The 16,830-nt window shown below is 44.6% G+C and overlaps 2 protein-coding genes across 5 annotated transcripts in view; both read right to left on the bottom strand.

Annotated features, from left to right (window-relative positions):
• Positions 1–7,818, bottom strand: part of PPP1R36 (protein phosphatase 1 regulatory subunit 36) — a 39,550-nt gene extending 31,732 nt beyond the window's left edge. For both annotated transcript variants that reach the window (XM_043556349.1, XM_043556348.1), the window contains exons 1-2: positions 7,584–7,818; positions 6,676–6,740 (exon numbers count right to left, since the gene is read on the bottom strand). In XM_043556349.1, the coding sequence (XP_043412284.1) occupies positions 6,676–6,740; positions 7,584–7,658 (140 nt within the window). In that variant the 5' untranslated portion in view covers positions 7,659–7,818. The remainder of the gene's footprint in view (positions 1–6,675; positions 6,741–7,583) is intronic.
• Positions 7,819–12,994: 5,176 nt separating this feature from the next.
• On the bottom strand, positions 12,995–15,802 carry HSPA2 (heat shock protein family A (Hsp70) member 2). 3 transcript variants are annotated; one of them, XM_043556347.1, is made up of 2 exons: positions 15,782–15,802; positions 12,995–15,438 (listed from the first exon to the last, which is right to left on the bottom strand). In XM_043556347.1, the coding sequence occupies exon 2, from the start codon at positions 15,396–15,398 to the stop codon at positions 13,479–13,481; it is 1,920 nt and encodes a 639-aa protein (XP_043412282.1). In that variant the 5' UTR covers positions 15,399–15,438; positions 15,782–15,802; the 3' UTR covers positions 12,995–13,478. The 3 variants fall into 3 exon arrangements, with proteins under 3 accessions (XP_043412282.1, XP_043412280.1, XP_043412281.1); XM_043556345.1 differs by having other exon boundaries at positions 15,573–15,794; XM_043556346.1 differs by lacking the exon at positions 15,782–15,802 and adding an exon at positions 15,614–15,633.
• Between the last annotated feature and the right edge of the window lie 1,028 nt (positions 15,803–16,830).

Genomic DNA, 16,830 nt, shown 5'->3' with positions numbered 1-16,830 from the left:
ATAAGACACTGAGTGCCTGTCCTTAGCCAATAGTCTGACATGTACTGCTAAACCTCTAGTCCTTATTCTCTGACCTTCCGACATGCCTTCCCTACTTCCCACTTGTCTGAGTGGCATTTCACTTGACTGAAGTCATTCTCTACCTCAGCTAGTGGGAAGGATTTCTCTCTGTTGAGGGCCCTGCTGTAGCTCTACAGGCAGCCTACGCTCACAGTGCATTTGAAATCACTAGGAAGTGTCACTAGTAGTAACTAAAAGCCGTCCTTTGAATTGTACCTCTGATTGGCTGTCGAACAGCAGTCTGAGCTCGTTCTGTGCCCTCCCGCGGTCTCCCCCTGGCAACCCAGTTAGAATCTGCGCCTTTCTCAGACCACATTTTGTTACATTTCTAATATTACAACATAATCATGTCATTTCCCTTTGCCCTGAAATAAGTGAGGAAAAAAAAATCTTATTTTCCCCTAGAACCCACCACTAAAATGCAGAGGGTTGGACCACTCTTGGCTTCCACACAAATTAGAGCTCCTCAGTTGGTTATTAGACTCTTCTCTCAGGCCATTATGAAAGATGAGAGAAGTTCAGGGCTTCTGGAGGTATAGTTTCCTCAGCTGTATGTCCTCAGGGGAGTCAATGACCTTGGCAAAGACTCAGGCAAGCAAGCTGCTGGTTCTCTCCCAGCTGTGAGTAGAAGGGGTAGGACTGCTGACACTATGTCAGGGAGAAGCCTGCCTCATGGGACAACCCAGAGGTGGCCTGTGAAGGAAGTTATTCCCTCTTTAAGAAATAAGCAATGGGGGGCGCCTGGGTGGCTCAGTCGGTTGAGCGGCCGACTTCGGCTCAGGTCACGATCTCGCAGTCCGTGAGTTCGAGCCCCACGTCGGGCTCTGTGCTGACAGCTCGGAGCCTGGAGCCTGTTTCAGGTTCTGTGTCTCCCTCTCTCTGACCCTCCCCTGTTCATGCTCTGTCTCTCTTTGTCTCAAAAATAAATAAACGTTAAAAAAAAATTAAAAAAAGAAATAAGCAATGGGCATGCATGCTGATGAGTTATGCAATACCCTCATTTACTCCTCACAAGGCATTATGATTTCATTTTATAGACAACGGAACCGATAATTAGCGAGGCTAAGTAACCTGACAAATGATAATCACCTAGCAACTGGGAGAGCTAGGATTTGAACCCAAGTCTTCCTGCAAACCACTCTTTGAGGTCTCTTCCTTAACTGCCTATTAAGAAATAATGCCTAGGGCACCTGGGTGGCTCAGTCAGTTGAGCATCCCTCTCTTGATTTCAGCTCAAGTCATGATTCCAGAGCTGTGGGATCATGTCCTGCTTAAGATTTCCTTCTCTCTCCCTCTACCACCCCCACCCCTACGTGTGCATTTGCGCGCTCTCTCTCTCAAAAAAAAAAAAAAAAGAAAAAAGAAATAATGACCATCCTTTCCCTACCCATTACTGTGCGTCCATTTCTTGTGTGGAGGTTATGGATATCCTGTTTTATTCTGATACAGTTATCCCTCTCGGGGTATTGCCAGTGACAGAGAGAGCAAGGTCTTCTCTGAAGGATAAGATTTCCAATGCCACAGGAGGAAGTCAAACTTTCACTCTTCACAGATGACATGATACTCTATATGGAAAAACCCAAAAGATTCCACCAAAAACTATTAGAACTGATCCATGAATTCAGCAAAGTCCCAGGATATAAAATCAATACACAGAAATCAGTTGCATTCCTATACACCAATAATGAAGCAACAGAAAGAGAAATCAAGGAATCAATCCCATTTATAATTGCACCAAAAACCATAAAATACCTAGGAACAAACTTACCCAAAGAGGTGAAAAATCTATACATTGAAAACTATGGACAAAAAAAAAAAAAAACAAACACTATGGAAAGTTTATGAAAAAACTGAAGACAACACACACAAAAAAAAAAGAAAGAAAGAAAAAATATTCCATGCTCCTGGATTGGAAGAACAAATATTGTTAAAATGTCAATACTACCCAAAGCAATCTACATATTCAATGCAATCCCTATCAAAATAACACCAGCATTCTTCACAGAGCTAGAACAAACAATCCTAAATTTGTATGGAACCACAAAAGACCCTGAATAGTTAAAGCAATCCTGAAAAAGAAAACGAAAGCTGGAGGCATCACAATCCCGGACTTCAAGCTGTATTACAAAGCTGTAATCCTCAAGACAGGATGGTACTTGCACAAAAACAGACTCTGATCAATGGAACAAAATAGAGAACCCAGAAACGGACCCACAAACGTATGGCCGACTAACCTTTGACAAAGCAGGAAAGAATATCCAATGGAATAAAGACAGTCTCTTCCCCAAATGATGCTGGGAAAACTGGACAGCAACATGCAGAAAAATGAACCTGGACCACTTTCTTACACCATACACAAAAATAAACTCAAAATGGATGAAAGACCTAAACGTAAGATAGGAAGCCATCAAAATCCTAGAGGAGAAAGCAGGCAAAAACCTCTTTGACCTCAGCTGCAGCAACTTCTTACTCAACACATCTCCATGTTGCTAGAGAAACCAAAGGAAAAATGAACTATTGGGACCTCATCAAAATAAGCTTCCGCACAGAGAAGGAAACAATCAGCAAAAGTAAAAGGCAACCAACGGAATTGGAGAAGATATTTGCAAAGGACGTATCAGAAAAAGGGTTAGGATCCAAAATCTATAGAGAACTTATCAAACTCAACACCCAAAAAACAATCTAGTGAAGAAATGGACAAAAGACATGAACAGACACTTCTCCAAAGACATCCAGATGGCCAACCGACATATGAAAAAATGCTCAACATCACTCATCATCAGAGAAATACAAATCAAAACCACAATGAGATACCACCTCACACCTGTCAGAATGGCTAACATTAACAACTCAGGCAACAACAGATGTTGGTGAGGATACGGAGAAAGAGGATCTCTTTTGCACAGCTGGTGGAAATGCAAGCTGGTGCAGCCACTCTGGAAAACAGTATGGTGGTTCCTCAAAAAATTAAAAATAGAACTACCTTACAACCCAGCAATTGCACTACTAGGTATTTATCCAAGGGATACAGGTGTGCTGTTTTGAAGGGACATATGCACCCCAACGTTTAGGGCAGCACTATCAACAATAGCCAAAGTATGGAAAGAGCCCAAATGTCCATTGGTGTATGAATGGATAAAGAAGATGTGGTGTGTGTGTGTGTGTGTGTGTGTGTGTGTGTGTGTGATGGAGTATTACTCAGCAATCAAAAAGAATGAACTCTTGCCATTTGCAACCATGTGGATGGAACTAGAGGGTATTATGCTAAGTGAAATCAGTCAAAGATAAATATCACATGATTTCACTCATATGAGGACTTTAAGATACAAAACAGATGAACATAAGGGAAGGGAAGCAAAAATAAAATGAAAACAGAGAGGGGGACAAGGCAAAAGAGACTCTTAAATATAGAGAACAGAGGGTTGCTGGAGGGGTTGTAGGAGGGGGGATAGGCTAAATGGGTAAGGAGCATTAAGGAAGACACTTGTTGGGATGAGCACTGGCTGTTATACCTAGGGGATGAATCACTGGAATCTACTCCTGAAATCCTTGTTGTACTATATGCTAACTAACTTGGATGTAAATTTAAAAATTAATTAATTAATTAAAAAAAAAAAAAAGATTTCCAGTGCCACTCATTCAGGAAAGAAGCCAAGAACTGAAAGGTTGAGAAGAGTAGATACCTGAATGCAAATTGAATATATGATGATAAAAACAAATTACCATTTCCATTTGTAAATGCATAAATAGTAAGGTTTATTTTTTAAGAGAGTGCTTATTTTTTGAGATAAAGACTGAAATATTTATAGATGAAATGATACGATGTCTGCAATTTGCTTAAAAATAATCAAGAGGTGGGGCACCTGGGTGGCTCGGTCGGTTAAGCGTCCGACTTCGGCTCAGGTCATGATCTCACAGTCCGTGGGTTCGAGCCCCGCGTCAGGCTCTGTGCTGACCACTCAGAGCCTGGAGCCTGTTTCCGATTCTGTGTCTCCCTCTCTCTGTGACCCTCCCCCATTCATGCTCTGTCTCTCTCTGTCTCAAAAATAAATAAACGTTAAAAAAAAATTTTTTTTTTAAATAAATAATCAAGAGGTGGAGTAGATGGGTGTGGATGATATGAAGTGGATCTTAATTTGGTGACTGTTCATGCTGCATCATGGGCATGTTGGAGTTCATTATACCCTTCTCCCACTTTTGTATATCCTTGAAATCTTCCATTACAAAAAGTTTTTTGGGGGCACCTGGGTGGCTCAGTCGGTTGAGCGTGGGACTTCAGCTCAGGTCATGACCTCGCACCTCTGGAGTTTGAGCCCCACGTTGTGCTTTGTGCTGACAGCTCAGAGCCTGGAGCCTGCTTTGGGTCATGTGTCTCCATCTCTCTCTGCCCCCTGCCCCCACTCGTGCTCTGTCCTGCTCTCTTTCAAAAATAAACATTTAAAAAAAGTTTAAAAAATTGTTTTAGTGTTTATTTAGGTATTTTGAGAGAGAGACAGAGAGAGCAAGCAGGGAAGGGGCAGAGAGAGAGGGAGAGAGAGGATCCCAAGCAGTCTCCATACTGTCAGAGCAGAGCGTGACATGGGGCTGAAGCCCATGAGCCACGAGATTACAACCCGAGCCAAAATCAACAGTCAGATGCTTAACCAACTGAGCCACCCAGGCACCTCTCTTCCCATACAAAAAGTTTCAAATGTTACATTTACCTAAAAAAAACTTTAATAACGCTGTAAGAAAAAAAAACTAGCAAAATCAGACTTGCAAGGATTTTAGTTATCGGAGTTACCAGTCACATTGAAAATTAGTAATGAAATATACTGCAAATCAATTTCATTTACAAAGAATGTCAGTAAGTAAAAAGTATGGTCCACCTTTCATCAAAAAAGAGAGGACTGAGATGGCCTTTAAATATACATGAAGATTGAGAAAAGAATATTTTGGCACTTAAAATTTCTACCCACATTATCTGGTGTTGTAACATGCATTTAACTTGTATTTTAACTCCATTATCGTGGCGGGCTAATCCCAAAGCTCTTTCTGTCCTTCTCACTGTCTATCTCACACTCACTGAGTGTGGTATTCCGGGAGCTAGACAACAGAATTTTGTGACACATTTGCAGACAAAAAACTGAGATCACCACTTTGGAAATGACAAACTACTCAGCAATACCAAAACAAACATTCTATAAAATGTACAATTTGATTTTTTAAATTATTGTTTAACTGTCATCAAATGTCATTTTACCTATGATGTAACTATAAACTACATCTGCTTAGCCTCTCCTGACCTCCAGCCCCATTTGTCCAACAGCCTAAGAGACATGTGAATGTGAACGTGTCATAGTAACCTCAGGCACATCACAGTTTTGTCTGTCATTCTGTATACAGGAGAAGGGCAATCGCAGCCACCCCATCACCCAAGAGAGACACTGGGAGTCAGCCTAAGCACCTCCTCTCCCTCTCCCTTCACATCTTATCCATTCTATCCAAAATCCTGTCAGTTCCACCTCTTAAGTATTTCTTAGCCCTGTACCCTTTTCTCTATTCCTCCTAACGTGGACTTCGTGCCGACTCATGGTTTCGTACCTGGGCAGCTATCTGTAAACCTCCCACAGCTAGCTTTTAAACTGGTCCCCTGCCTCTAGCCTTCCTCTACTTGAACCTAGTCGGTGTACTGAAATATTCAATAAACATCTGGTGAGGGGCTACTCTGTGAAGTTCTACAGACAGCTCCTTCAAGGGACACAAAGATGAGTAAGACAGTTCCTGCCACTGAGGGGCTTACAGTCTAAAGGAGGGAGGCACTGTCTATGGCGGGAAGGGCTCTGGCATCAGACAAACTGTGGTTTAAAATGTCAGTTTTGCTACTTACTGGCTGTAGGACTTTGGTTCAATTGCTCAGTCTCCTGAGCCTTATTTCTTCACCTCTAAAATGGAGTAATAATAATGCTCACTTTCCATGGCTGTTTAAGAATCAGAAAACATGCAAATGTCGGGCACATAATACGCACACAGCACGGCAGACAGTGGCTAGTATTATTAGTTTAGTGATGCACTTAATAGAGTCAGTATTTTCTCAATGGAGATTAAAACCAGTTTTTTCTAATTTAATAATTTTACCTTGTAGAATTGGCTGTCTATTGCGCAGCAAGTATAATACGGTCCCATTAATGTACAATTACATTTTTATAACTCAAAGAGGCAATTTTATAAAGCAGTTAAGAGTATGTACCCTGAGCCAAACAGACCTAGATTTCAATCATCTTAGTCACCTGTGAGCTGTGTGATTTGGCCAAGTCACTTAGTTTTCCTCCAATTGCTTAACCCTTTGACTTCAGTTTCTTCATCTGTAAAACTGGATGAACATGCAGCTTTTTGAAACGGTTGGCAAACTGATTAGCACAGTGTCTGGTCCATAGGAAGCAGCTGATAAATGTTATCAGAAAATGATATCTGGACGGCTGCTCACCAAAATGGTTTTCTCTAGATGGTTGGATTTCAGCAGGTATTTATTTTGCTCATTATATTCTTCTGTATTGCTTGAATTTTTTTTTTTTTTTTTACTCCGGGCACATGCAATTTTTAAAAAAGCTACAATAAAGTTTTAATAAAATTTACCTTCTGAATTCAAGAGTTCTGGTTTCATCTTTCCAGTACCACATCCCTAATCGTAATCCCAATTGCTGTAAAATGAAATGATTGCAGCAAATATAATTAAAAACTCAATTTACAATACACATGGCATAATGAGCTTTTAACAATTCCCACTAGCCGCTCTTTATTCAATAAAGATGTAGTATCTTCAAGTGTTGTGGGGTTGGTTTGTTTTTATCTTGAAGCCAGGATTTTACCCATCTTGTTTTCAGATGTAGTTTCGGTAGAAAAGGAGGAAGAGAGAAATAAGGGAAAGAGGAGGAAAAGGAAGGGAAGAAAGGAAACTTCACTTAGCCTGCACTACTGTCTCAAGGCTCATCATAGCAACTGACCGATGAACTGCGACTCAGACCACAATAAACTGATGCCCAGGGCAGCCTCAACAGAGAAGTTAAGACACTCATAACAAGCAGGGGAGCCTGCTCGAACCGACCCCGCCCAGAGGAAGTAGGCAAAGAACCAGCTTACTTTTTCAGTAGTGGTAGCTTCCAACCCACCAGCCTTTTCTTCCCGCGGATCGCACCCCCCGCCACCCCCCCGCCACCCCCACCCCCCCGCCCCCCCCACCCCCCCCACCCCCGAGCAGGACAGCTTCCTGCGCAGGAAGGCTATTTCTTTTGCAACCAACAAATTAGAGGTGGTGAGGTGGAACTTTCATAAACATCTAAATATCCCGGTGAGGAGCCAGGATTCAATTCTGCCCTTTGGCGGAGTACACCTCCACAGTTTGGGTTTCGTAGGCACAGCTGCCCACATCTCTGAGTGCCGCTCGGCCGGAGCTGAGTCGGGGTGGAGGGCGCCCCGGCAGCTGCGGGCCGGGAGGAGGCGCCCCTAGCTCGGGAGTGGGGGCGACCAAGGAAGGCTGCGCTTACCTCCGGCGAGGAAGACCCCTGTCCCTCTGTCCGCTTCCTCCGGGAATAAAGCTCCGGCACCGTCACCTGATGCATGGTCTCTCCCAGCCAGCGCCTCACTGTTGCCCAGGCAACTGCGCGCTCGCGCTGGGCAACCGTGGCCGCAGGGCTGAGGGCGGAGGGGGGCGGGGACCCTGCTTCCGCCGCGGGCTCAGCGGACGCAGCGGGCGGGCAGAGAGGCCGCGGCGCTGCGAAGCTGCGCACGCGGTGCGGGAGGCGCCTCCCCCCGGTCCGGCCCTCGCGGGGCTCCGTCTACTTTCTACCTTTGCGGTGGCGCCTTTTTGGCGTATCCGTGGTGTAGCTGCCCAGGGGTTATTTCTGCAGGGGTCGATTCTACCTGGCCTTCCAGCTGTGAGGCAAAGCACTGAATTGTCTTCGTTCGTAATTGGAATACCAAGATCCAGTTTCATAGGGAAGATCCCTTTGTCCCGATTTACTCGCACTAAATTTACTAGCACTAAATTTCAAATCCAGGTTGGGATTAAGTCGATGGGGGTGTGGGGGAGGTTCAGGGAAGGAGGCGTGGAAATCAGGTTTCTTAACTTGGTTCTACTGCATAACTAGATGTGTTGACCCAGGGCAAGGCAACTCTGAACCTCTGTCCGCAGATACCCAAATCAGGAATTAGGAGGATTTTTAAGGAGGAACGTGTATAAAGCACCACCCTTCCGAACTCAAAATTAGTGTTGCTCTAAGAAAACTTGCTTCGTGTCCATGAGTATTCAATAACATTTTCACATGTCCGCTTTTCACTTTTCAAATCATGTGTCTTCTAATTCCTTCTTGCCACCGAGTAGATACGCAGACGTTGGTATTTTTTTTCCCTTCCAACACTGATGTAAGCAATGCTAGATATCACTACATTATTGAGAATGCCTAATATATTCTGCCTTTGTTTTATCCCCGTAGCCTAATACGATTAAGAGCTCCTCAGTAAATAGTTGGTAACTTTACTCCCATAAATTTAAAACGTATGGCAGTAGCCATCCCACTGCTTCCCCTTACCTCGCCCTCCCAGTCTACTTGATAACACATAATCACTGGTTCCGGTGGTATAAAACTGTAATCAGCTAGATTCATGTTCCACTCCAGTCCACTGCTGTTCAGATTATATGGAAACCCACCTATCCACTGGCAGTGGGGCTTTGAGGCTGTGGCCTCAGGACTGGCCTATTATACATGGTGAATGGCTCACTTGAAATAGGAGTAAGAAAACCCCAGTCACTAAGAGTTTTTCATCTAACAATGTATATCACTTGGGGTGGGGAGGACAGGGAGAAATGAGCTGAAGCTCCACAGAGGTCTGAGAAACACCAAGGACTCTGGGTAGAATCCATTCACCTCACAACCATTATCAGGAAGACCACACTTCAGTCAACCTCTTCAGTTTATCCCAGTGAATGAAGAAATGCAAACGGAAAACCAAAGACCTTTTATACTTCACCATAGATTAACTTCAAGCTGTCTAATGTACAAAATTAAGGTAAAAAATAAGAGTTGAGAGCTCCAATGATCTACATAAAAGGAACATGACAAAAAGTTTTCCCTTTAAAAAAACAATTCATGATGTTATAAAGTAGGGATAAAGGTACTATTCTAAATATTTAACAGTTTCAAGTGTCCTGTGAGGGAAATTGTTTTGTTTTGTTTTGTTTTGTTTGCCTAATGAAGAGAAACTTCTCAAGGTCATGTAACTAAGAGCATGTAAGATAGAACTAAATTGCTGATCGCAGATTTTAGGCCAAAGACATTAACTGAATATAATGTATGCTTATATATGAAAAAGTCATAATGGAGAGATTTTCAAAGTATTATAATTCTACCTTTAAAAACTAACATGTGGGGAGTGCCCGGATGGCTTAGTCAGCTGAGCAACAGACTCTTGATTTCAGCTCAGGTCTTGATCCTAGGGTTGTGGGATCGAGCCCCAATTTGGGCTCTGCACTGAGTATGGAGCCTGCTTAGGATTCTCCCTCTCTTCTTCTGCCCCTCTCCCTTCCTCTAAAAAAAAAAAAAAAAAAAAAAAAAAAGATTTTTGGGACACCTGGGTGGCTCAGTTGGTTAAGCATCCAACTTCAGCTGAGGTCATGATCTCACAGTTTGTTTGAGCTCCGCCTTGGGCTCTGCACTGACAGTTCAGAGCCTGGGAGATTGCTTCAGATTCTGTCTCTCTCTCTCTCTTTCTGCCCCTCTTCCACTTGTGCTTGCATGCTCTCTCTCAAAAATAAACATTAAATAAAAACTAACATGTAAGAAAATAGCAATTCCAGTATTTGAAGATCAACTCCATTTTTGGTTGCTTATTTCCTCAGTCTTCAATTCACAAGCAACCTAAACCGAAAGAGGAAAAGAACCTATGGCTTCTTAATTTGTTCTAAGGGAAAGACATTTCAACACTAAACATCACCCTATTAAATCTCAGAAATGCATATACCCTGAAGTATTCCGAGAGCTATCTCAAGAATAAATATTGGGCTCTTTTTCTAAGATCCATAATTTTTAAGGAATGTATCAACTTTTCTGTATCTAATTTTAATGCTTAAGGATAACCCTTCAAAACCGTTTTCTCATTTCTATTTAGACATTATACAGAAGCAATTGAATATTCCTTAACCTAACCTAAACTAGGTTGTTTAGGTTGTTGTTCCTTAACCTAAACATACATATTGCCTTAGCAATTGTTTTGTGATGTATGGATTTGAGAGTCTTTGAAACTTTAATTCCAGTGTTCAAAAGCAAGGGAACATGCCTCACAGCACATTATAAACTACATTCAATTCATAGGATAAAGAAATTCTCATTAAGTCTCCCTGATATATCATACAGGTGATACATTAAATATCCTATTATGCATGCTAAGTTTAAAGATGTGAACAGCATTAATACCTCCTCATGAGGGTGCCTGGGTGGCTCAGTTGGTTAAGCATCCAACTCTTGATTTCAGCTCAGGTTGTGATCTCAGGGTTTTGATCTCGTGGTCGGTCGTGGGATCCAGCCTCTCCTCAAGCTTTGTGCTGAGCATGGAACCTACTTGGAATTCTCACTCTCTGCCCCTCCACCCCTCCTCAAAAATAAACTTAAAAAAAAAAATCTCCTCATGAACAACCATTAATTACCACTATACACATCAAACTAATGCAATAAAAATTTTAGAGTAAGCTTGTTTTGAAATTTCTGGGTCTCAAATCCTGTAAACAACCTGCTAGGTCTTATTTTGACAGGTGTTTAGACTTACTACCTCAAAACAGGAACTATATTAGTCAGGCATTCAGGTAAGGATTTAAGTGCCCATCTGAGAAATGTTTTTAATCCCTTAGCATTCTGTATGTACTGCATTAGCTTTAGACATGACTAGTCCCTAGTGTAACACTACTTTCAAGTTCAAGTGATGCTAATTATTCCTCAAACTGTAATTTAGCCTCATTCAACATCAAGTACTTTTTCCATTGTCATTTGACTATGGCTGATCTAACATCTGCTAAGGAGTTCCCAGGAGTTATCCAGTTACCAGTTTCAAATGACCCATGGAAACACTGAATGGCTAGTTTGGTGCCTTTATCTTTGCAATATTCAGATCTAGATAAATTCGAGAAGACAAAATTAAAAACACTCAAGAAGGCTGGGAGTTTTGCAAATTACTTTTCAGAATAACAGAAAATGCAGTATCTGCATACTGATATTTGTGTTATGGCAAGTTAACCAGAGGCCACGCCATAGGATAGTCAAAGAGACTACCATTGGTCATTTTTTCTGATACTTTAGAAACTAATTTCTAAAGAAAGGTCTAAAATGAAACATACTATTACCAAATTGCCCTTTTGCACTTACAGAAAGATTCCATTATATTTTGAACTTAGAGCAAGGGATAAGTGCTTTCAACAAATAAAGGACTAAGAAAAGGTTAATAGAATGAGCACTATGTTGGAAAAAATTCATGTTAAACATCACTCTAATGCTAGTATTCACCTGATTCTATTAGTACTAAGGTAATTTGTCAAATATTTATGTGATGCTATCTGTAGTTAATTAAACACTCTTAATGCCTCCTTGCTGAAAACTTTCCACCAATGTGGCATTAGCATGAAAATACCTGAGTTACCAGCTTTTCAGTGTAAAGAGCAATTTCCTTAAATATTTTTTAAGTTTGAGACAATTTCAATATTGCCTTTTTATTTCACTCCCATCCACTCAAATGACTTTGCTTAAAAAATTAAAAAATAACACTTAATGTACATACAAGTCAGCTCTTGTAGGTCAGGCTTATTATAAAGCTCAACATTTTTAGGCTAATTTGTTCTCTAGTTTTTATATTATTTAAAATATTAATCTCTCTACATGATACAGAAGGGTCCACTACTAAAAACGTAGCTTCTATAATTCACTGTTATCTTATGAACAACATGGAGCAAATCTACATCACTTGAAAAGAAATATCGAAGTGTCTATATGTGATGAACACATTAGGTTAACTGTTTTCCAGTCAGATTTACTGAATGTGTCCCAAGTTCCCCTTAAAGAGAATAAATCAGAACAAAACAGAAGGGTCATTCCGCTAAAAAATACAAACATGAACCCCCTTCTCCAACGGATGTGGATTTTAAAGCTTAAGCCCAGGATAGTGGATCCCAAAGGGTTACCATATTCTTATCTGTAACAATCTCAAATCAAATATATGAGAAAATGGGTATGTTGTGTATTAACAAAACACAGGACTACCTTGCACTTTTCTCTTTTAGAAAAGAACTCTATTCTAGTGAGTTAAGGCAGGTATTGCAAAAGCATTAGGATTCTCAAATCAGAAAAAAAAAAAAAAATCTTTATCTCCCTCTATCCCCCAGGTAATGGTAACTATTGAAAACACAGCCTTATTAGCTCACAAGTTAAGCTGTTTCACTAGAAAATTAAAGTTAAAAACAAGTTTGACTACATTGGACTCTAATATTAAGTGGCTTTGAAGTTTGCTCTGCTGGCTCTTGTTTCAGGCACCTGCACGCACAAAAAGCAACTTGTTCCATACTAAGGCTATTGTCCGAGGACAACTCCTGTGCCAGTGTTTACTTTATACTTAACCCCAGAATATAGTTTGTATTCTGCTGGAATATTCCGGTGGATTTTTACTTGAACACTTAAGCCAAGCCTAAGGAGTCTGGGTACACTGGGTACACCAGACCTGTCTGGTTTCTTTATTAAAAGGAGGGAGAGAGTTTACCCAGATCTTCTCCTCTTAAATTATTGGTAATTCAAAGCAGGAATCTCATCTGAGAATTAGACAAGACTGACTTAGACACACTTCACCTCATACGAATCTCCTAAAGACCAACATGTTTAAAACCTTATGTAAGAAGGGAAAAGTAAAAACTCCAAGACAGTAATTTTGACATCAATTTCAGCTTTACTTTAAATTTGTATTTATGCATTTGTTTGCAAAAAGTATGCCTGTCCTTAACGTTACTAAACGTTCATTTTAATCTTAAAGTAGTACATAAAAATAAACAATTCAAGCTTCTATATGTTTTATTGTTACCAAGCTTCCACAGAACTTGTGTGCAAACTTCAGGTTTCTCATTTCAAATAAATCTCCATGCACAAACTAAGCTACTCAAAAATGCTCAAGTCAGCAAACACCCAAAATGCGTTAAAGAGAAACCTCAAATAATGGTTTTAAAAATCAAACTGTAGAACTAACCTTTTATAATTAAACTAAGTTGTTGCACCCTTCCTTTTATATGCATACACGGGCTAAAGACTTCCAGCAACAGACCTCAGACTTGGCACAAAGGCATTTCAAAGGGGGGAAAAAAAACAGAAGAAAAAAAAGAGAAAGGAAAAGAGGTTTACGCTGACTCGAGTGCAAGCTTAGTCCACTTCCTCGATGGTCGGTCCCCCGGAGGCTCCAGAACCGCCGCCGCTGCCGCCGCCGCCAGGACCGCCTTGGTAAAGTTTGCTGATGATGGGGTTGCACACTCTTTCGAGCTCTTTCTGCTTGTGTTCATACTCATCTTTCTCCGCCATCTGGTTTCGGTCGAGCCAGTTGATCACCTCCTGGCACTTGTCGAGGATCTTGTTTTTGTCCTGCTCGCTAATCTTGCCCCTCAGTTTCTCGTCTTCCACCGTCTGCTTGATGTTGTAGGTATAGGACTCTACCGCATTTTTGGCGGCGACCCGGTCACGATTGGCCTCATCTTCCGACTTGTACCGCTCCGCTTCCTGCACCATCCGGTCAATGTCGTCCTTGCTCAGACGACCCTTGTCGTTGGTAATGGTGATTTTGTTTTCTTTACCGGTGCTCTTGTCAGCGGCGGTGACGTTGAGGATGCCGTTGGCGTCGATGTCGAAGGTTACCTCGATCTGGGGGACCCCGCGGGGCGCGGGGGGAATCCCGGTCAGGTCGAACTTGCCCAGCAGGTTATTGTCCTTGGTCATGGCCCGTTCGCCCTCGTACACCTGCACCAGCACGCTGCTCTGGTTGTCAGAGTAGGTGGTGAAGGTCTGCGTCTGCTTGGTAGGGATCGTGGTGTTTCTCTTGATGAGCGGGGTCATGACGCCGCCAGCCGTCTCAATGCCCAGCGACAACGGGGTCACGTCGAGCAGCAGGAGGTCCTGCACGTTCTCTGACTTGTCCCCGATGAGAATGGCCGCCTGCACCGCGGCCCCGTAGGCCACCGCCTCGTCGGGGTTGATGCTCTTGTTCAGCTCCTTGCCGTTGAAGAAATCCTGCAGCAGCTTCTGGATCTTGGGGATGCGGGTGGAGCCGCCCACCAGCACGATCTCCTGGATCTGGCCTTTGTCTAGCTTGGCGTCACGCAGCGCCTTCTCCACCGGCTCCAGGGTTCCGCGGAACAGGTCAGCGTTGAGCTCCTCGAAGCGGGCACGGGTGATGGACGTGTAGAAGTCCACGCCCTCGTACAGCGAGTCGATCTCAATGCTCGCCTGCGTAGACGAGCTCAAGGTGCGCTTGGCGCGCTCGCAGGCGGTACGCAGCCGCCGCACAGCGCGCTTGTTGGGCCCAATGTCCTTCTTGTGCTTGCGCTTGAACTCCTCCGCCAGGTGGCTCACCATGCGGTTGTCGAAGTCCTCGCCGCCCAGGTGGGTGTCGCCGGCCGTGGACTTCACTTCGAAGATGCCGTCCTCGATGGTCAGGATGGACACGTCGAAGGTGCCGCCGCCCAGGTCGAAGATGAGCACGTTCTTCTCGCCGCCGGCGCAGCCCTTCTTGTCCAGGCCGTAGGCAATGGCCGCCGCGGTGGGCTCGTTAATGATGCGCAGCACGTTGAGGCCCGTGATGGTGCCCGCGTCCTTGGTGGCCTGGCGCTGCGAGTCATTGAAATAGGCCGGGACCGTGATGACCGCGCTCTGCACCTTGCCTCCCAGGTAGGCTTCGGCGATCTCCTTCATCTTAGTGAGGACCATGGAGGAGATCTCCTCCGGGAAGAAGGTCTTGATCTCTCCCTTGTACTCCACCTGCACTTTGGGCTTTCCTCCCTCGCTCACCACCCTGAACGGCCAATGTTTCATGTCCGACTGCACCGTGGAGTCCTCGAACTTCCGTCCGATCAGCCTCTTGGCGTCGAAGATGGTGTTGGTGGGATTCATGGCCACCTGGTTCTTGGCGGCGTCGCCGATGAGGCGCTCGGTGTCGGTGAAGGCCACGTAGCTGGGGGTGGTGCGGTTGCCCTGGTCGTTGGCGATGATCTCCACCTTGCCATGTTGGAAGACCCCCACGCACGAGTAGGTGGTGCCCAGGTCGATGCCGATAGCCGGGCCGCGGGCAGACATCCTGACTGCAAGATAGGCAAGCGACGTTAGGCGGCAACACCTAGGACAGAAAACCTGCGGCGTCAACTAACGGTCGCCTCGCACTAGACACCGCGAGCGCAGACACCGTCTCCCACTCCCCTTGCTCGGCTCCCTGCTCTTATAGCCGCCTCCCTGCCGCCTTCTGGAAACTACCGGAGCCAATCCGCTCCCAGGACCGCCCGCCACAGGCTTGCCTGGGTCGGAGTGACCCGCCCGTAGCCCAACAGATTCCTAGTTGGGTGAGGGGCGGGACCCCGGCCGGCGCTCAGAGGCGGGGGCGGCCGTTATGCAAATGAAGCCCCCCCACCGGGTCTCCCCAGCGGCCTCCAGCCGCCCTGCCACGCGCGCAGCCACCAGCTTACGAGCGTTAGGCTCGCGCCCCCCGGCCAGGTGTAGGCGCTTTAGTTCGTTCTTTGCCTTTCCTAAGGCGGGATTCGTCAACGTCCGCTGGATTGGCAGGGCATGCAACCAATAAGCAGCTCGGACTCCCAAGTGGGTGGGGGAAGGGAAAGCTGGGGCGTGGCGCAAGGAGGAGACGCGGAAGCGGAGTCGGGAGAGGGGAGCCGCCTGAGCGCTTCGCTCAGTTCCTAAGACCTTAAATGCGTCTCAAAGCCGAGTATCCCAACCAATCTAACACGCTGGGGTGGGGGCAGTTCCTTCGGAGTTGGTTTCTCTAAGAAACTAGGTCCAGAGCCGGGTTTTTTTTTTTTTTTTTTTTCCTCCTGCGCCCTTCAAACGGAAGGGACTGGGAGTTGGCGTGGCCTGGGCGTGAGGGCGGCTTCCTCCGGCGGGGACAAAAAGAAATGACTTTGAAGTTCCTGAGACGGGACGTCGGCCTCCTGGAATTTTACTTCGCGTGCTTCGCAGCGTCTCTGTGGGTGTGAGCGCTCGATAAAAACTGCCTGGCGGGCGGGACAGCAGTAGCCGGCCGGTGCGACGGTTTTTCTGCCCGCGCGCGGGCGGCCTGCACAATTGGAGATCGGGAAGCGGCTGCGAGTCGTCCTCCCAGGGTTTAAACTTTCTCCACCTCGCTCTCCATTTTTCCTGCTTGTCCTGCCTCTTAGAGCTCCCTGATTTCGTCTCCCGGTTCTCTCCACTGCTTTCCTTATTTTCCGTTTCAAGTGCTTTATTCCCCAATTTGAGTTCTTCACCGGAAAAATCTATAAATTAATCAACACCTGCACCTTGAAGCACCACTAAGTAACTTAGGCTGACGCCCCCCAAGATTCTCTCATCCCCAGCATGAGCTTGCGCTGGTGTTTATGACCGAATTTTGTTTATGACCCAGCTCAACTGAAATTGTTTTCTTTAGCTATGCTGACGTTACATTAGAGACCTAAACCCTCAGAGTAGGTAGGTGAAAAAGGAATGTAATTCATTCTATTATGTTTAAGAGGAATTTGAGAATGGA

Source organism: Prionailurus bengalensis, chromosome B3 (genome assembly GCF_016509475.1).
Source record: "Prionailurus bengalensis isolate Pbe53 chromosome B3, Fcat_Pben_1.1_paternal_pri, whole genome shotgun sequence".
In the NCBI taxonomy this organism is placed as follows: domain Eukaryota; kingdom Metazoa; phylum Chordata; class Mammalia; order Carnivora; family Felidae; genus Prionailurus; species Prionailurus bengalensis.
This window is presented reverse-complemented; position numbering and strand designations above follow the sequence as displayed.